At 41.0% G+C, this 21183-nt stretch overlaps 1 protein-coding gene across 1 annotated transcript; it reads left to right on the plus strand.

Moving 5' to 3' along the window:
- The first annotated feature begins 287 nt into the window (after positions 1–287).
- LOC136655871 (serine/arginine-rich splicing factor 5-like) lies at positions 288–20939 on the plus strand. Its single transcript, XM_066632578.1, has 9 exons — positions 288–395; positions 632–695; positions 3620–3756; positions 6854–6924; positions 8259–8351; positions 9819–9891; positions 16637–16710; positions 17365–17475; positions 19504–20939. Exons 3-9 carry the CDS (start codon positions 3631–3633, stop codon positions 19751–19753), a joined length of 798 nt encoding a protein of 265 aa, XP_066488675.1. The 5' UTR covers positions 288–395; positions 632–695; positions 3620–3630; the 3' UTR covers positions 19754–20939.
- The last annotated feature ends 244 nt before the right edge of the window (positions 20940–21183 follow it).

Here is a 21183-nt window from a genome sequence, read left to right on the forward strand (position 1 = left end):
AGCTGCGGGCCGGGCAGTAAAGGGTTAACTATGACGAGGTCTCGAGGCACATTCGAACGCTACACTCAGGCTGCCCTGGCAGTTGTTGCGTAACGCCCTCCTTCCTGGGGACTACACGCCCCAGCCCGCCTTGCGGTCAACCCCCGCTTTCCACGTGACCCTCCGCCTACAATTCCCAAGGCTGCAAGCGCTCACTCAGTGAGGCGTTCGCGTGGCCTGCACAGCTGCGGTGCAGCCTGGGAGCCGTAGTCCGCCAGCCGGTTGGAGCGAGGGAAGGGACTGCGAACGTGCCGCTGCTCCTCCTCCGCCTGAAGGGAAGTGGCGCCGCCATTTTCTCTGGCGGACTGAAGCGAGGGCTGTGGGCCGCGCGGGAGAGGGGGCGATTCGCGCTGTCGGTGAGTCCCCGGCCTCTCTCTCAGGGGCAGGGGCAGGGGCAGGGGCAGAGGGGGGGGCGGGGCGAGGCGACCGGGCTTCTCCTCCGCGGCGGGCGCAGCGTCCCCAGCTGAAGGCTGCGGGCCCTCGGTGGCCTCGCCGCTCCGTGCCCGCTGCGGCTCCAGGGCCTCTCCACCCCTTCCCCCGCCCGGCTCCCTCCGCCGCAGCTGTGGCCGTTAACTGCGTCTCCTCCCCGCAGGTTCACCAGAGCAGGCCTTGTGGGCGCCTCGCAGCCACCTTCTCCCTCCTGTGCCACCTGACAGGTAAGTGGGGAAAGGGCCCACTCCTGGGCACATCTACTCGGAAGTAAGCCCCACTAGAGTCAGCAGGGCTTACTCCCAGGTAAGTGTGGACAGGATGGCAGCTCCAGAGCCCACTCTTAGGCATCTCTGCTCAGAAACAAGCCCCATTAGAGTCAGCAGGGCTTACTCCCAGGTAAGTGTGGATAGGGCTGCAGCCCCAGAGTCCACTCCTAGGCATCTCTACTCAGAAGTAAGCCCCATTAGAGTCAGTAGGGCTTACTCCCAGGTAAGTGTGGATAGGGCTGCAGCCCCAGAGCCCACTCCTAAGCATGTCTACTCAGAAGTAAGCCCCATTAGAGTCAGCAGGGCTTATTCCCAGGTAAGTGTGGATGGGATTGTGGCCTTTGAGCCCAATTTTATGCATATCTACTCAGAAGTAAGCCCCATTAGAGTCAATAGGGTTTGCTCCCAGGTAAGTGTGGATAGGATTGTGGCCTCAGAGCCCAATCCTAGGCATGTCTACTCAGAAGTAAGCCCCATTATAGTTAGCGGGAGTTACTCACATAAAGTCACCCACATAAAGTGTGGATAGGATTGCAGCCTTTGATTCTAATCATATGCATCTTTATTCAGAAGTAAGCCCCATTTTAGTCAATGAGGCTTACTTCCAGGCAAGTGTGCATAGGATTGCAGCCTAGCAGTCCAATCCTCTGCATGCCTATGCAGAAGTAAGCCCCATTTGAGCCAATGAGACTTACTCCCAGGTAAAGTGTGGATAGGATTTCAGCCTTTGAGCCCACTCTTATGCATATCCACTCAGAAGTAAGTTCCATTTTTATCAATAGGGCTAAGTATGGATATGATTGCAGGCTTTGAGCCCAATCCTATACATATCTACTCAAAAGTAATTCTAATTTTAGTTAATAGGGCTTACTCCCAGATAAAGCGTGGCTAGGATTGCAGCTTTTGAGCCCAATCTTATGCATATCTCAGAAGTAAGTCCCATTTTAGTCAATAGGACTTACTCCCAGATAAAGTTTGGATAGAATTGCAGTCTAAAAACAGCAGCATTTGTATTAGGCTGTCATTTTATTTTCTCACCTGGTGTCTTTGAGGTTAGGCCAGTTGTTCCCACTCTTTAGCATCAGAACCCATCTTCTAAAAAAGTTTCACTTTACAGACAGTGAAAAGTTTCACCATCTGAATTACTGTGTACTTAGCCTGTGGAACTCCTTGCTGTCTGGCCCAGATGCCTTTAAAAGGGGATTGAACAGATTTCTGGAGGAAAAGTCCCATCACAGGTTACAAACCATGATGGGTATGTGCAACGTCCTGAGGTTTTAGGCTACCTCAGAATGCCAGATGCAGGGGAGTGGCACCAGGATGCAGGCATCTTGTGGTCTTGTGTGCTCCCTGAGGCATCTGGTGGGCCGCTGTGAGAAACAGGAAGCTGGACTAGATGGGCCACAGAATTCTCTTGAAAAACCCACCACCCTATAAAGTGTATAGCAGTATTTCTCAGTGTTTGTCCTCCCCTGTACCACTTCACATGGTTCACTTGTTCAAAGTACCACCGGAGGTAACTGGCGATGACATCATTGCCAGTAATTTCTTTGTTGGGAGTCCAGATGCAACATGACAAACACCAGTAAGAGGTTCAGAGTGGACAGGAGAGCTTTTTCGAGCATGGAAAAGCATGCTTTGGAGCTCTTTCGACTGAGCCAAGCCTCCCCCTACGGCTTGTTGTGTTGTATTGCTGGTCTCGCTGCTGGGTGGCAGGTGTCCCACACATACCACCAGAACCACCTCAAGTACCCTTACCCCTGGTTAAGAAACATTGATGTATAGGATTGTAGTCCTAATGAGAAGCTGCAGCCAATGGCCCAGTAGGTCAAGGGAGCCACCAATCCAAAAAAGTTTGGGAACCACTGTATTAAGGTGTGATTTCTTACTGAACCACCTCATCATGGTAAAGACACTTGCCAGGCTGTGAGTTAGTTGCGTAAGAGTTCCATGCAACTTCAGAGGTTGACATCCTCCCACACAGTGGATGCAAGGAAGGAGGCCCACAAAATTTTTATGACTTGCTCCCTGAGCCCAAGTATAGCAAAACTGTCCATCATAGTGGTGATGGAGCTTATTATTTGCTTATGTGATGTTTGATTTTTTTCCCCTCCTAGGAGTTTACTCATGTGCACATTATTGACACATCTAGGTTTTTGATTTGCATTTGCCATTCATGTTGGCATGTGAATTCTCACAAGTGTGTTATGCCAGTTGCAAATGTTTCCTGGTGTAGATACACTTATTTCTGAACTAGTCAGAATCACATGTTTTGGTATTGGTGGACTACTTTGTTTCTCTTTGGGTAGAGAAGTTTAGTGACTTTAGGATCATACTAAGTGTGCAAATGGATGCCTAGGATACTTCTAATAATTATGCTGCCATTTTCTGTCAGAAGCCGAGGCTGTGGGCTGACATAATGCTCAATCTGACCCACCAAAAGTGTCAGTGTAATAATAAATGCCCAGCTTCTGTGCCCTGCTGTGGTTAAAATGCTGTTGAACTTGTGAAAAGGAGATGAAATGGGGTTCCCTCTAGTCCTTCTATGTGAGTTCTGTATATATATGTGTGTCCTATAAGGGGTTGGACTACCCAGGTGCATTTAGCTAAAACCTTGCTGTAAAGAGTTCCCAGAGCGATGTAGTCCACTCATTTCATTGTTTTTTTAAAAATCCTAAATTTCGAAAATGTCAGCATAGGTGAGAGGAGACAGCACTTAAACCATTCATAAATGAAGTATATAATAATAGATGCTTTAAATGTTGCCTGCATTGTCTGATTTGTTTAACATCTACTGTGTTTAACATCTGCCTTTGGAAAGGGATTTGGGTATATAATGTCACAGAAACCTTCATGAGAACACTGAACTTCACTTTTTGCAGTTTAAACTAAGATGAGTGGCTGTCGTGTCTTTGTTGGGCGTCTAAGTCCACATGCCCGGGAACGAGATGTGGAGAAGTTTTTCAAGGGTTATGGCCGTATACGTGAAATCAATCTGAAAAATGGCTTTGGTTTTGTGGTAGGTACATCTGTTTATAACGATGTTTCCTGTTCCCAGTTTGCAAGATTCTCTGGGGTAGCAATAAATTATAACGTACATGCTGCAGAAAATCTAAGTAAAACAGCAGACACATTAACCTTCACCTTGCTATTTTCTGTAAGTTCCTGACCTGTGGTGACAGGCTGCTAAAGAAATTCTAGGGAAGATTTCTTGAAATGGTTTATCTGGCAAAATGGAAAGCTGCTGTTTACTTGCAAGTAATCAGTAGGTGGTAGGTTGCCCATACTATGATCCATTCGCTCAGGTCTGCCTCTCTGCTCAGTGTTTCCCTCAACTAGAACTGCAGGAGGGAGATGCTATTTATTGCTGTAGCACTAAAGGCAGCTGCCTCTCTAGTTTCTAGACAGGAAAGGAACTATAGAGGCAGCTACCTTTTCGGTTGCAGCAATAAAGCTAAAAGCTTGAGGTCTGGTAATATGTGAAAGGGAGAAACTGGACCTATGGCACCCTCTGTAACAGGGTTGAGTTAACCTAACTTGCATGGTCTGTGTATTTTTATACTAGAATTCCTGTGATCTGCTGATGCATGATAAAGGTATAAAGCAAGTGTGCACTCTCAAGATCTCTTAGCAGTTAAGGCATAACTAATTAGTGTTTTCAGGTGTGTGCATATTCAGTGCTTTGCTAGATCAAAGATCCACTTAGTACAGTAGTGTACCATAGGAAGGGCCCAATCCTATCCAACTTTCCAGCACCGTTGCAGCCACAATGCAGCCCTGAAGTAAGGCAACAAACATTCCCTTACCTTGAGGAGGCCTCTGACTGCCTCCCCACCACAGGATGCAGTGCATGCCCAATTGGCACAGCTGCACCAGCACTGGAAAATTGGATGGGACTGGGCCCTAAGAAACTGAGCTGCAAATCAGGAGTTCCCTGGTTTCTGTTGCCTCTGCTGTGAACTCTGAACAAGCAGTTCCTTTCAGCTTCAGCTCTCCAGTATGGGGTTAATAGCACTTACTTACCTTAACCACATAGGGTGGTTGTCTTATTGTGCTTATAGTTTTATCTGACTGGGATGCAGAACCAAACAGCTTTGCCACTTTCGCCAGGGTAGGGGTATGGTGGTAGCTGCAACAGTGCAAGGCACTGATTACTGTAATATAGCAGATCAGTATGATTGGTCTGTAAATTTTTGTAGCAGTCTAACAATTATTATAATGTATTTTTTCAACATGTATTATGTGTGAAATTAATGATTGTGTAAAGTCTTCAGCATGACGGTTTATCAGTAAATTGTAGAAGTATGCTAGATGGTACAAAATGACCCCCCATGGATCCGTGGAACAGCCCTCCCACCCCCATTATTTAAATACTTACAGAATGAAAATGTTCTTACTTTACAAGATCACTGTAAGCATGCAGACTTACAGTGATGCGCAGGCTGCCTCCTAGCAGCCTGAACGCTTGAAAAGACTTGATCAGGATTAACAGGAAGCGATTAACTTCTGCCTGGTAATTTCAATCTAGTCTTTTCAAGCATTCAGGCTGCCAGAAGGCAGCCAGTGCATCACTATAAGCTTGTACGCTTATAGCGACCCTGTAAAGCAAGAACATTTTTGCTCAGTAAACATTTAAATAATGTTAATGGGCATGCTGGGGGGGAGTGATCCATGAATAATTGAAACCATGGGCAGATACGATGTCTGCCAGTATATGAAACTTGCCCTTCTCTAAGGGTAAGAAAAATTTTTCAAATATGGAAAGCTACTTAAGCCAAAGATAGGTAGGATGGGAAACCGAGACTGGCCTGTTCTGAAGGCAGATATGTATATATTGCTAGATCCTATGTGGACCTAATGATCTTGGATTTGATTACATTACATGACAGAGCATTTGCCACACTTATGGCAGGAGGCCCTGCTCCTAGTGACACAATCTCCACCTTTGTGTGTTGAATAGTACAGTGCCATGAGACTACACTATATGCATTGATTTTGCAGCCTCTGATCCTATGGAAGGAAGGGTATATGATGATTTGTGTTAGTTTTCCTATTAGACAGTTGCATACATGATCACTGTAGAGCACCCAAAAATCAGATCTTTTGCACTGACCTAGAGTTAAATCTCTCCGGATGCTTTTTAGCTACTTAATTTTTAAGGAAAATTAAGCTCTTGAAAATTTTGCTGAAATAGTTGTGTTTGTGAGATGTGTAAATAGGATACTTGTTTATAGGTTAAACAATTGAACATTTGCAAGGTTTTTCCAAGAACGTAATGTTCTGAATCTAAAATAGATCATATACAACAAGGAGTTGTATAATCTAGGTAATCAAGAATATATACTACTTGACTGATTAACATGCATTTCTCCTCAAGTAAATTCTACTGAGTTTAGTGAGACCTACTCATTGTAAGTGTATAGGATTGCAACCCTATTACCTTGAAATTTTGAATGGTCCAAAAGCTGTAGAGTTCTGTATACTTACTGAGAACAAGCAGCTCTGAACTTATTCTTCATGTTTCATTCTTTCACAGACAAACATAGACCAAACTGTCAAGTGCAAACCAAAAGGCTTTCTTGACAGATCAGATCAAACTAGTTATTTATTTACTGACATTTTTTGTTAGCATTGTCTTGTTCCAGCACTGGAGAGATAAAAGCTCTCTTTGGCTTAATTTCTATTTCCAGTAGGTGTTTAAAGTTAATTTTTTCCTCAACACAATCCAGGTTCTACTGATTCTTTGCTCTTTGGAATCCAGTAATTAGTTACAGAGGAGAAAAAATATGCTCATTTTTCTGACTTGTGTAATATTGTTTTAATTATTACTTTTAATCATTTATTTTTCTAGGCAAGGTCATGTGAATATAAACCCCAGTTCTGTAGCCCAAGCTGAAATGCTTTTGAAAACTTTGCACAACTGTAAAAATGCAGTCAAGATTGTTTCAGTTTAACTACTACAGCTTGTAGTTTATTATCTGTATAGAACCTGGGGAAAAATCATTTTGTTGCCTGATATTTATAAGAAGGTGGAAATGAAAGGAATTGGCTAATGTCAAATAGGATATAAGAGCACTGTTACTGAATTAATGCAATTAGATCTTTATCTTTTCTAGGAATTTGAAGATCATAGAGATGCTGATGATGCCGTTTATGAACTGAATGGTAAAGAGCTGTGTAATGAGAGGTAATTTTTTTTAGTTTGGGACAAAGTAATTGGTGCAGTTGCCGCAATTTGCATTTGTAAGTCATTTCTTCATCTTAACGAACTTTGAAACTAGACTTAGCAAACCTTGGCTAAGAGAGAACTCAGCTAGTATTAACAGTGGTTGTAATTGGTGCAGATGTCAGACTTAATCTGGTTTAGTCAGAATTAACCTGGTTTAGTTTGACAAGGCAGCTGGGGTAAATTCTAACTGTGGGGAGGAGAGTAGATATTTCCATGCCTGGCTCCTGATTTGCAACATACCTGCATTAAACAAATTTGGCTGCTCTGCTGCACTTGAATCACTTTAATGCACTTCATGTGAGGTTGTAGTAGCAATTGTCATGCAAGTCTATAAACCTTCACTCATTAGTAGAGGTGTGTTTCTGGTAAGTAAGATCAGTTTGCAGCCTAAGTCTTATTGAACGCAATGGGCTTATTTCTGAGTAAGATAACTATTTTTTACCAGAATTAACTACAGAAGTGCAGACATTTTAGGCTTTGTTTGCAAGATTTCTAGTCTTCATAGCTGCTTGTTTTCAGACTTGTAAGAAAAACAGGGATCCACATTGTCAAAAGCAGTTGCCCTGATCTTCTGGCAGAAGCATACACACAGCATTTCATTATTACACACACTCTTCTCAAGCTTTTGTTTGTGTTATTGTTTGGGAGAGTTAAGAAATGGCAAAGGAGTCTTGTGTGTGTCAAATGGCTCAAAGGAGACAAGCTTCCTTATTTGCACCATGATTTGAGAAACATAAGGAACAGAATTAGAAAGCTTCTTAAAACTGAAAAGGAAACCCTATCTCTCCTTCAAGTTATCTGAGAGACAGAGAGAGGTGAGAATCTTGTCTTGCTTGTGCAGAGGTTTAGCTCAATTAAGAAATGGCAGGAGTCTCTTACTATTTATGTAAGAATGAGAGAGAGAGAGAATTCATTCTCTTCTAACCGTCTGTGCATCCTGGTATGTGTGGGTGTGTATGTAGCTAAAAAGCCAAGTCTATCTTTGTAAACACCTGATCAAGTACAGTAACAATCAAATACTGTACAGTAAGATCACTTATAATTGGCTATCCTGGGGGCATTTAACTGTCTACAACAGTTGAATGTCTGAAGAACATAAGAGAAGAATGAGAGATGCCTTGGACAAATCTGAGTAGGCAAGTGCATGCTTTTGTTTTCAAGGACCCTAAGTTACCTATTTTTCATTTATTTGAAGTTTCCTACTTGGAGAAAGTTGCTTGCTTTGCGTGTTTCCAGTAGAAAATAGCTGAAGTACTAAAAAAGCAATATTTTCTTTCTTCTTCTTTTCAAAGGGTCACAATTGAACATGCCAGGGCCCGAAGAGGGGGTAGGGGCAGATATCCACAACGGTTCAATTATTACCAGTCCTATGGGGGTGGATCTAGGTAAGAAATCTGTTCTGTTTACTTCAAAATGGTTTTTTAAAACTAATTGTAATTTGGAATATGCCCCTAAACATTCTAAAGCCTTTCTGAGCTGAATGGGCTTTGTATGAACTTGCTTGGCTTAAATCCACCATGATTTTGGGTGGGAGCTTGATAGACTGGGGTGAGTGCTGTTGTATAGGAACATTTTAGGTTTGCTTAGAATGTACTATGATTCTTTAAAATCTACAAGGTAGTTATTATAGAAGGTATATCTGTAGTACATATTGATAGTATCTGCGGATACCACTTTTATAAATGTTTTTTGCTCTTAAGAATGTAAAGTGTAATTTTTGTTTCTCTACTATAAGCTGATGTCCGCAGTTATCTGTACATGGCACTTTAGTCATTAAATTGAAAGAAATTTAGTAGTGTTGCATTTCATTTGGAGGCAGACATCTTGCCACTCTCATGGTAAAAGTTGGGAACAACTAATTTTGCATATTGAAGTATGCTGTTTAGATTCTCTTTTCTTTAGTGCAGTGATGTTGCTGCAGTAAGAATCCAAGGTCCAGGCTAAAAGTGAACTTTTAAAGTAGGATATGTGACTGACGGTCATGGGCATCTGGCATGGTAGTCACGTTCATGACATCAGGCACATGGTGCCAAACAAGAAGAGACTGCTATTTCCAGTAGTGAAAAGTGGGACTCGGCCTGCCAGTTGGGGGATTCTGGAACTTCTGTTTAAATGCGCTGAAGATCTGGATATTCTGAAAATGTGGGGCATTTAGAGGTATGCAAATGAATGGAGTTGCCTCTGCTTCAGTGTCCAAAGGGAGCATATTTTAGCTGCATTTTATGTGATATGAAAGAGTCATCATGTGAAATGAGTTTTGTCAGCTAGTTTAAAGAAACAAACTTACATACTTTAATTCTTACTACCACTTAACTTTTGGGGGTTTGAGAACAGTAAGCCAGATCTTTGTAGTACCACAAATAACATTAATGAAAATGGACTAAATAGTGCATCCACTTATGTTGCTGTGTCACTAAGACTAAGTACTGTAATAAGCGTATACTTTCTGCAATTTCATGCTTCTCTGGCGGATTCACATGTGCGTGTTCATCACTTGATGCATTTTCTCTGAATGTATGAACACTTCAGTGAAAAGTATTGTTAGGCAGTGTGAAAGCATTCTTGATGGTGGCTGTTGGAACTCTGGAAGCCGAATGGTGAACACACCTATGTGAACAAGCCTCTCGGTGTTTTAGTTCCTATCTTACTGTGTTTATATATTTCACTTGCCTTTCCTAGTGTGAACAACATGCAACTGCCTGGAAGCCTTGACCCTGTTTAAATAGGGAGAGAGCAACCAAATTTATTTCTAGTTTGCAGAATCTTATCAAAGTAGAATGTGTTTTAGCCTTGTGTATGAGTTATAAAGGAATAGTAACTGGAAAATGTGGTTTTTTGTTTTGTTTTTGTAGCCAGTATGGTCCACCTCTTCGTACTGAACACAGGCTTATAGTTGAAAATCTATCTTCACGTGTTAGCTGGCAGGTGAGTTCAACATGATCTTAAATAACACTTATTTCTACTCAAAACAGGTTTTTAGGGGTTCCTGAAGGACATTATAGTTAAAGCAATGAGAACACTTGTTAAAACCAGGGCTTGAAAACTCTAATTTCCTTTCCAGCAAATAAGCATTTAAGCAACATATTTATATTTTCAGAACTAAGCAGCTGAATAGTGTTTCTTGGACAACTATAATCCTAATCTAATAAGAATTGTGAAAATCTGTGTTAAAAAATTGTTTTTAATATAAAAGGCATGTCTTGCTTAATGTTCAGATCTGCAGCTTGTTTTCAGTTTGTATCTGGCTTCAACAGAATGACCTTATGGCCAAAGTGTGTGTGTGTTTTGAATGCAGAAAATTTCCTCCATTTACATTTACTGTACTGAAATGGGTTACTGGTTTACCTTGAGTAGCTCACATAACTTGGATTTAAAGAGCTACTTTACCCAGTAGAATATTTGTCCTCTTCCTTCTGAGTGGCAGATCCTTGTGCTATATCTCAGACTTTCCTGTTTGAACATTTGCCACTCAGAGGAAAAAGTCAGAGATTCTGCTGGGCCTACCCAAGTAGCTCTTGGAATCCAAACCAAATAAATAAGGTTCAATGTGTACATGAATTTAGGCATAAGTGTTGGCTGTTAAACGGTTTTGTTTCCTTGCTTAGTCATGGTGCTTTGCTCTTTAACTGTGAGGAATAAATGAGTTTAGAACTGTTCATGTCAGACTAAATTGTGTTGACCTTTAATGTGCCCATAGCACGTTCTAAGAACTGTCATTTTCATCTGCAACTTCAAAAGATCTAGGATGACATTGGGAAAACAGTCCTTGATTACAATTTTTGTGTCTCAAGGGGTGCTTCATGTGCTTCTCATACAATGACAGATAAGGAGAAAAGAGTTTACATGCCATCATGTTTGAAGATCATGCAAGTGCATTCATGGGGCTAACTTAAAAGATTTTTAGGTAGCCTTTCTGTCCTTGCAAACAACAATCAAACCATGAACAGAACTCAAAAGTTTCAGGGAAAGGCTAAACAAAACAGGTCTTTACTGCCCATTAAGAATTGAGGTCTGTCCTGTGCAAAGTGGTCCTTAGCTAGACAAGCTTATTATTGCAGAATATTTCCTGATGGAGTGATATTTGCTTCTCATATGAAGTTACTTCCTTCTAGTTCTGTCCTTTAGTAGCAAGAGAAAACAATTCAGTTGTTGGTTCCTTCAAAATGGTGAGGGTATATCATATAACTTTTAAGACTTAACAAAGCCAGCTGATCTTCAGTTGCTTCATAACACTCTCGTTTCTGGATCCTTATTCTGGAGATAAACTTGAAGACTTAATTGAATTGATAACATCCAGCACCACTATGTAAAGGGAGGAGTTGCCATCAGGATCTCTCTTGGAGTATGCAACCTCTACTTGTGTACATGTAGGTCACATGACAGCTGACCTTGCCAAAGTCCATCTTCCACCTCATTGTGCTCAAACCAGCCTGTAAAGATAACACTGTTGGGCTCACAATACCAGTAAACCCACCAAAGTCCCCAAAGCCAGCAAGTAAATGAGCAGGCTTCCATTCTAAAATCTGAGATAACATCCACTCAGCACACACTAATATCTCTGTGCAGGCCCTGAAACTGAAGGTTCTCCAGTTCATTTCTGAGCATTATATTTTGTATTGGCAACCTTCAGTCTCGAAAGACTATGGCATCGCGCTCTGAAAGGTGGTTCTGGAACAGCGTCTAGTGTGACTGAAAAGGCCAATCCGGGAGTGACAATCCCTTCCACACTGGGAGCAAGTGCAGTCTGTCCCTGGTCTGTCTCCCTGGCTATGGGCCTTCCTTATTTGCCTCTTTGCCTCAGTCTTTTGGCCAAGTGTCTCTTCAAACTGGGAAGGGCCATGCTGCACAGCCTGCCTCCAAGCGGGCCGCTCAGAGGCCAGGGTTTCCCACTTGTTGAGGTCCATCCCTAAGGCCTTCAGATCCCTCTTGCAGATGTCCTTGTATCACAGCTGTGGTCTACCTGTAGGGCGCTTTCCTTGCACGAGTTCTCCATAGAGGAGATCCTTTGAGATCCGGCTATCATCCATTCTCACGACATGACCGAGCCAACGCAGGCGTCTCTGTTTCAGAAGTGCATACATGCTAGGGATTCCAGCATGTGTTGTTAGGAACTTTGTCCTGCCAGGTGATGCCGAGAATGCGTCAGAGGCAGTACATGTGGAAAGCGTTCAGTTTCCTCTCCTGTTGTGAGTGTAGAGTCCATTATAATGGAAGCTGAATCTGCAGAAGTCCCTTGTTGTTAACCTACTCAAGCTTTTGTGAACCACTAAGTGCAATCTTACTAAAATGAGGGTAGATTCCTACCTTAATTTTAGTTGGCACTACTGTAATAGGAAAATTGATACCTAGTTAATCCTAAATTTGTCTTCATTCAGTATATTTAAATACAGTATGGAAAATGTTTTGCTTTTCAGTAATGATATAAAACACCTGTTCTTTAGACAAGGTACAAGAGAGGGTAGAAACAGGCTGGAAGTAATTGCCTAATCCAAGAGAACTGTTAAAGGAATAAGTGAAGCAGCCTATTTATCATATTACACAATGATCTTGGCTGGAAGTATTGAGATGGATTATGGTATTATGATAAGAATGGAAGCAAATAGGCTTTCTGGTTGGCTCAGTGAATTGTGCAAAGGATGATGGACTTGCCTTAGAATGAGTGGCTGACTTGGAGGGTCAGGGAAAGCTTGGCAAATACATTTGGTGTCTCTTGTTTTTGTGTGAAGCTTTATAAATATTTGATGGTTTAATCAATTTTGGAACAAAATGCAAATATTCAATACAGAAATGCTAATGTAGATGTCCAGGATAATAGTATTTTTGTGCTATACATTAATACCTGTCCAGCAAGTTGCTCAAAGGCAACATATAAATTGGCCATGAAAGAAATGTAGTTTGCCAATTTTTCAGCTGCTTGAGAACTTTTCCTTGAATTGAGTGTTACGGACTGCTGAACTTTTTCCATGGAGACTATGTGTGACGTATGTTTGTTTGGCAAATGACCAGACCTAAATACATCAGTAACCATCTGTTCCAGGTGGGAGAAGTCCAGGGGCATTTCCTTTGTAAGAACCAAGGAGCACTACTGAATTTGGTCAAGTAGCCATCTAGATGACATCTGTTTTCCAGTGATAGCCAGCTAGATGCCTGTTAGAAGCAGATAAGCAGGGAATGAAGATAGTCTGCTCCATGTCTGCTCTATGCAGTGTCTGGTTTTCAAAGGTATACTTCTTCTAAACATGGAGCTTCTATGTTGAAATCTAGGCTATTCCATTAATTTGGTCCTAGTTGGATTTTGGAGAAGGCCAGCTCTGATGACTGAGGTGCAATAACCACTAATACATTTGTAGCTCTCTTGTTTCTTCCCTTTCTGACATTTTAGTGAAACCTGTCTTAAAGTTCCCAGTACCTTTTCTGGAGGTTGTACTTGTTCCCAAATGTCAGGACATCACAAAGTTGCCACTGCACACACTTCTGATTGCATTTTTAAAATGTCATTGGGGAATCACATAGAAGTAACCTCAAGTGTGTGTGTATGTGTGTGTAGGGGGGTAATTGGCAGTTCTCTTGTACTTCATCTAATGTGGTAATTTTGAGAACTGTGTTACATGTATAGTTGTGGTGTGGTGCCCTCCTTGATTTGCTTTAAGGCCCAGTTCACCCGTAATAGCTGATTAGTGGTGGCTCTTCATGGCACACTGTGTAAAGCAGTTTACAATGCATTTTTCCTCCATATGGTTGCATTTCAAGCACTTAATGTGCTACTCTTGTGTGAGTGAATGAGGCTTTAGAGTAAATTAAGGAGGGCACACAGCATGTTCTCTTCAGTTTGAAACAACATCTCTTTCCCAGTGGTTTGAATTGGAAAGCAAAAAAGGTTCACTTGTGTTGTGGCCAGGATACAAACTACTAGCTGTCTTACAGAACCCTGTATGCCTTTTGGGATAGGCAAGATTAGCAATTGTATGAGAAACACTAAATTCTTGCAAGTGGCAGTTTATCTCAGAAGTTATTCAGTCCTTAAGGAAAGATTATTATACTTGGAAGAAGGTGGAGACTTGAATTGTAGGAGAACCTGGCAAGTATTGATATCTGTTTCATGCAGGCAGAAATGCAGGAAATATTTTTGCCACACTGCATCAATTACCATTTCCTCTTCTTTGCTATCTAGTGCTTAATGTATGGCTGGCTTTATCATTTTCATATTCCAGAGAATAAGAGGCTTAATAGGAAAAAAAACACCACACCAGTTTCTTATGCATCCTTTCCTATTTTAACATTACTAGCATTGCAGTTCTGTGCATGTTTACTGGAACGCAAATCCCACTATGCAGTAGTCTTACTTTCATGATAATCATTCTTGGGAATGCAGTTAAAATGTAGTATCTACTGAAGCCCTCATAATAAATAATTGGATTGCATGTAATAGATTACTGTAACTGAAATCCTTGCATTCACTTAAAACCATTTTCTTGATGCAGGATTATAGCCCTCGGGTGCAGTCTGGTAAAAGCTGTTCTTAAGACCTGTTGAAACCATGTTTGATTGCCTCATTGATTTCCATGGGACTTAAAAAGCCATATACTCTAGTTAGCTTACTTAATGGGAGAAGCCGTTTCTCCAGTACTTGTCCTACCAAGCTTAGGGGAGAGAATGAGAGCCAGTATGCAGGACCAAAGCAGGTTACCAATGCAAAATCCTGCTTAAGGTCATTCAACTTCTCTGGACTGTGCCTGATGTCCAGAACTCTCTAATTAGCGCCTGAATTTCAAGCATGTAACCCTGCAAACTTTAAGATGAGAATGCAAACATGCTTATCTCCTCCTATAGATATATTTTGTTCAGACAAAGATTCAGAGTATGTTTGTTAAAGAAGATCTTCCCCTACTTTTGCAAGTTTGCCATATTTCTGGGAGTGCCAAAAAAAAACTAGAAATCATGTCTTCTGGTGTAAAGATCTTTTTATATAGTAACTCCAGTTTTATAAGCTGCTTTTGGTTAAAAACATCTAGATAAATATTTAACCTTTGAACTTGTATAGTCAAACTTCTTCTTGATGAGTACATTATAGTGTTAACATTAAGCTTACAGTCATTTTACAGTAGTTGTCTTTAGACAGGCTAATCTCAAATATATGATTTAGTCAAACTTTTCAGTAATTCACATGTGCCTTGTATGCACACATTGATCTTTTTGTAATTTGGGAGGCACAGTGTGGAGGGGGATGGTTTCTCTCATTTTACTGTGACTATAATCAATTTGAAGTATTTTGCGCATCACTTTGAATTATATTGTAAACTTTGCTTTGGGAGGGAGGGGAAAGGGATTCAGTTCTATGAAATGCTTAGTACTTCAGCCTTGACTGTGCAAAGCTCATTGTTCAAATGTGATTAGAAACTTTACCACCAGTTGGACTCGTTATACATTAAGGTAGATGCTAGGCTGGAGTGCTCAGTATGTTGTAGAATTGAATCTGGCTGTGAAGAAATGTCTACTTTTAGAGCTTATTTCATGTTAGGATAAACTCAGCTTTTCAGACTGTTTGATTTGTAAAATCTAAACCGAACTTTTATTAAAACTGAATAAATTGAGGCATCCTGTAATCTGTAGTTCAGTTTTAGGCTTTTTGTTTGTATTTTTTTTCACAAATATATCTCTAACCAAGTTCATTTTGAACCTCTTTTAACAGCCTTGCTTTGGGTTAGCCCTCGTTTCTCTTGTGTGGAGGAGAAAGAACCCAAGAGGTTGGGGTTCCTAATGGCTGAATTTCTAGGGCTTGGCCTGTTCTGAGTTTTCCCTTTGGTACCCATGACACACCTATCTTGGCGATGTAGATCTTGGTTGGCCCTCAGCTCGATTGGCTAGCACAGGTCAACCTCAGGTTCTAGAGCTGCTTCCGGAGACTGTCCAGTGCTTTCAGGGTCTCTGGTACATCCCCCTGAAGCGCATTGCTATGATCCATTCCTCTGCCCCTCCCATGTAAGGGAGATCCTCTTGGTCTGCTAGGTATTGGACAAGCGACTCTTTGCTTAAGGTACCTGCTTATATCATCTGACCACTTGTGGTATGTTGTGGTAAGTAGCCTGTGGCTATAAAATGTCAGCTATTATGTGGAGCACTTTGTAAAGGTTAAGAAATCATGAACTTATATTTAAACATTTTTAAATACTTAGCCTGTGTAGTATTGCAGCCTAGATTCAGTCTCAATTACATTAAATGCAAGTCTCTACTAAAATAACACTGAGGTTGTGGCACAGACTGACAAAAGCCAGAATAGTTGTTTTTACTGTCTCTTGGCAGTTTGTGACAGAATCTTAGCATTAACTGAATAAAGACGTTTGTGATAATTTGTAGAGAAAGGAAAGGAAAACTGTTTGCAGGCAAATCTTCAATGTACAAGTGAACTGAGACTTCTGTTATGATCAAACACTTGCATTTAATAACTTTGTTCATATGTTGACATAGTTAAAATGTATTTGGTAATCCTTTAACTGCTGGTATGCTATGTTGTCATATCTGAGCTATTTATTTAGCTTAATTTTGTTCATTTATATAGCTGTAATAATTGGGATTTTATTATGATTTAGCCATAAGGAGGAGGCCTGTTTAACACTATCTTGCATTTTATGCTGTATGAACTGTATAAAATGAACTGTAACTTTTACTACAGGATTTGAAAGACTTCATGAGAAAGGCTGGAGAAGTTACTTTTGTAGATGCTCACAGGAACAATCCAAATGAAGGGTAAGATCAAATGCTGCTCATGAGCATGCCCAGTAGGATTTGTAGACTGGACTCCAGATCCATTCCCAAATCATGAACTGTTTTTGAAACTCTTCAGTTTCAGAATTCAGTTGCTAGATAGTGTGGCAGTTTCAGAATTCCAAAGTCGCCTTGGGTTCATGAAATGACATGTCTTTTTATTTGGATCCCAGCCAATATCCCCTTTTGAGTGAGGTGCTCATTCTAAGCTTGATTGGTTCAGAATGCCATGATGCCAGTTCTTGCATCATCTACAGGATCAGTAGAACAAAATTTTGTGTACTTTAAGCCCCCTTATTGTCAAACCTTAGACAACTATGTCAGACTTATTTGGGGCCAGAAGTAGAAGAATAATCCCATGGAAGTTATTATTGTAGTGATAAGGAGCACATTTTCTGTTTTCTGAAAGCTTTAGGTTCTCTTCTGGAGTTTTGCAATTTGGTACCAATTTTGACTGTGCCATTGTCACTTGAAAACAGGGTAGGAATGTTGCTTTAGTAATCCAGTAATCCAATTTTCAGTAATCAGTTAGGACAGTAGTAAACTATTTACAACATTTGAAAATGTAGCAAATGCAAAACATTTTGTTCCTATTGCTAATCTACTTACATGACAATTTTGCCAATGGTTGTACAGTGTTGTGGAGTTTGCATCATCCAGTGACATGAAGAGTGCTTTGGACAAATTGGATGGCAGTGAGTTGAATGGACGCAGAATTAAACTAATTGAAGATCGCAAAAGACGCAGGTATAGTTATCTTATAAGGCCAGAGGGAGATGGGGAGCAACAAAAATGTGTGCACCTAATATGAATTTCTTTTAGCTGTTTGAGAATCATTACAGTCTAAAATTTTCCAACTAGAGCAGGGTGGTCCAACACGAGGCCCATAGGTCAAGGTCTTTTTTGGTGGCCTTCGAAAAGCCCAACTGCACTCACCACCTACTATCACTTCCTGCTTCTGTGGCTTGTCAATCTCCCTTCCGCACCATTCCCACTTCTCCTTTGGAGAAGGCTGGAATGGCGCAGCAGGGAAATGGAAATGCCCTGCCTTACCCATCACCTTCGGCAGCTCGGAACCTGGAAGTAATTGGTAGCCAATTGGTGTCAGTTGGTAGCCTGGAAGCCAATTCTGCATCTGCACACTTGGGGGGTGCCAGGGTTTGCAGCCCCCTTGCTATCAAAAGTTGAACTGCCCTGCACTAGAGATTGATCTCTACAAGTATCAGTAACATTTTTACACACTGTATCTTACATAAACCTACATCTTTTACTTATTTCAACAAGTTCTATCCTACTTTTCTGTGCAGTTTACAAAATAATACTGTCAAATCGTCTGTCAGTTTTTGGTGGGTATAGTTGTATTATAGTTCATACTAATAATACTTCTGTACTGCAGCCATTAAAAATAGCTACTTGCCTTTTTTTCCCCCTCACTGTGTTCAGGGATTATCACTTCCTGCTTCATATAGGAATCCTTCTGACTATCATAGATAAACCCAGTGTCTTGCTGCTCCATGAAAACAGAACCCAGCTAGGTGGCAGCGAAAATGAGATGCTATTTAAGGGGTAGTCAGAGATGCCATTTTAGTAGAAGCAGTGATCATTGCTTCTGGGTATGGGTTTATGTTTCCCTGTTATGTGGTGATGACAGTGACTCACAACCAAACAGCTAGTTAATGGCAGCATTTGGCATGATGTAATAAAAGGCCCAGAAATAGTTTATGGCCCATAATATTTCTATAGTTGCATTTTCAGGTGTAGTGCTCTGAACAACAGTTCAGGGTGCTTCAGGAGTTATTCAACGTGAAGAGCTTGACTCAGAGGGAAACCCATTGTTCACATGCTGCACCAAAGGAGTATGTTCAGTCTTTGTTGGTCCTTGCTAACTGGACCAAAAGTCACCTTTCAAGAGGTGGTTGCCTTGTGTTTATACTAGGAGAGCAACTGAACACTCCAGCATTTTCAGTGGCTTTTTGCTGGTATCCTTTCTGCCTCTTTTAAAACTTTTAAGCCTCTTTGAAGTTTTTAATATATGCACATTTTATAAAATCTGTTGGCAACCTTCAGTCTTGAAAGACTATGGTATCGCGTTCTGGAACAGCGTCTAGTATGGCTGAAAAGGCCAATTCGGGAGTGACCATCCCTTCCACACTGGGAGCAAGTGCAGTATGTCCCTGGTCTGTCTCCCTGGCTATGGGCCTTCCTTCTTTGCCTCAGTCTTTTGGCCAAGTGTCTCTTCAAACTGGAAGAGCCATGCTGCACAGCCTGCCTCCAAGCGAGCCGCTCGGAGGCCAAGGTTTCCCACCTGTTGAGGTCCATTCCTAAAGCCTTCAGATCCCTCTTGCAGATGTCCTTGTATCGCAGCTGTGGTCTACCTGTAGGGCGCTTCCCTACACGAGTTTTCCATAGAGGAGATCCTTTGGGATCCGGCCATCATCCATTCTCGCGACATGACCGAGCCAACGCAGGTATCTCTGCATCGGAGAACATATTGCTATCATTAAGTGGCACATGCCTGTTATTTTTTGAATAATGCTTTCTTAAATTGCAGAAGCAGAATGGTAAAATACCCTGTATTTAGTGTTAGGAGAAATACCACTACAAACATCATTAGCATCTTGATAGATTCCACAGTAGTATGGTGTAAACTTTCAAACAAAACTATGAACAATTTTATGAAATATGAGTTCAGGATGCAGGCTGTTAAGCAAATATTAACAGCTTCCTATCATTTCAACTGTGTGAATTTACAATCTGTTCCATCTTTTTTATTAGAAGCAGATCCCGCTCCCGAAGTTATTCAAGATCTCGCAGCAAGTCTAGATCTGCAAGATCTTCCAAGTCAAGCAGCAAGTCTCGTTCTCGCAGCCGTACACCTGAAAAGAGGGCCTCTCGCAGCCGTACACCTGAAAGGAAGAGCTCGGAGAAAAACCACCACTCTGGTGCACAGAATTCCTCTCCATCTCCTCCTCCAGCCAAGAAGAGATCTCGCTCTAGGTCGAGCTCTGCTGAAAGCCGCAGTTAAGAGATTCTGAGATATGTATAAATATTTCATTTCTAAGTCAGATTTTCTACAAGCTTGAATAAGTTGCAAATGGATGGGGGGGATAATTCATCAGGTAAGCATAGACATCTGAAGAGTGGATGTCAACTCCCCACCACCCTTAATGGAGTTAGGTAAATTGTAACCATTTAATAAAATTTCAATCGACAAATTATAATTACCCAGATGCACTGTGTACTGCTGTAGGTGAAACCTTGATGACTAAAGCAGCGCAACATCCTGGTGTTTTGGCCTTGCTGTTGAATATGATGTGGACTGTGGTGCCACTTTTCAGAGTCCTTTGGCTGTGCTTCTTGTTTGCACACAGATTGCCTTTTAGTTAGCATCCAGTACACCACCATGGCTGAGCTCAACTGACTATCAATATGCAGTTTGAAGAAGCTCCAGCTAACATTCCCAGTATACAAGATCTTTCCATAGTGCACAGGAGGGTATTTGGGTTGTGAACGGATAGTTTTGCTTATTCTAAACTCGTATTTATTCAAAAAGAATCAAACCAGAAAAGATTTTTAATGTTACCTGTTTATGCAGATGCTGCACACTTTGAAATGCAAGTTTAGAATAAGCCCTGGTCCAGACGTTTCTCCTGCTTTGAGAGTTCCATCTCGACTGGGTAAAAAACTTTTAAGAACTTTTCCTGTTAGAAATGATCTAAACAGGCAGGAGACTGCTAGTGCAGCAGCTTTGGAGATATTTAACTGCTATGTGAGAAGGCCTCATTTTTACCGAGGAAGCCCTTTGAAAGCTAAAAATACACAAATTTTGTTAGAATTTCAAGTTCTTATTTTAATATTGCAAAGAAAGCATTGTTCTGTATGGCTGCCAGAGTGAGACACGAAATTCTTCAGGTACATGTGGTTTAAGAGGGGATGATTATTTTCAAACTGTCAATACAAATTTCCAGTAAAAGCTTAATGTGATGTGAATTAATGCTAAAGTGTAAAAGAGCATTTTCTTAGGTTTAGAAAACATCTTTTAGTTTTTGTTAGTAGGTGTTAGTCCTTAACAATTTTGTGATCACTAAACTGGCTTCCACATACCGAAAAATGAGGGAATTTGCTTGAAATATTTGTAAACTGAACCCTAAGAAATGTTTAAATGTATTGATGTGATACAGTAAATACAATAAATGTTTCTCCCCTGCTTACTGCAGCTTCAGCGGTCTTTCTGTGTTGCTCATTAAAAACTAAGTTTGTAAACTTTTTCTTTGTTAGCAACAGTTTTTATTTTCAATAAAATTGATACATAATGAAATGTTAGTTTTCAGTTGATCATTTTTCAGATTCATTATACAGAAATTTTTCTTCCCAAACTACATTGTGCGTTTCTACTACTTTAAAACAATTATGAATGATGTAGTTTCAGGAAAGCTTGCTGCCCATCCGGTCCAG

Source organism: Tiliqua scincoides, chromosome 1 (assembly GCF_035046505.1).
Source record: "Tiliqua scincoides isolate rTilSci1 chromosome 1, rTilSci1.hap2, whole genome shotgun sequence".
Taxonomy (NCBI): Eukaryota; Metazoa; Chordata; class Lepidosauria; order Squamata; family Scincidae; genus Tiliqua; species Tiliqua scincoides.

What these genes read in the sequence shown, in the direction of transcription:
- LOC136655871 (XM_066632578.1), top strand. Translation starts at nt 3,631, where the DNA reads ATGAGTGGCTGTCGTGTCTTTGTTGGGCGTCTAAGTCCACATGCCCGG. An exon ending in TCCTATGGGGGTGGATCTAG is followed by an intron (nt 8,352 to 9,818) that starts GTAAGAAATCTG and finishes TTGTTTTTGTAG; the next exon opens with CCAGTATGGTCCACCTCTTC. An exon ending in AGGAACAATCCAAATGAAGG is followed by an intron (nt 16,711 to 17,364) that starts GTAAGATCAAAT and finishes ATGGTTGTACAG; the next exon opens with TGTTGTGGAGTTTGCATCAT.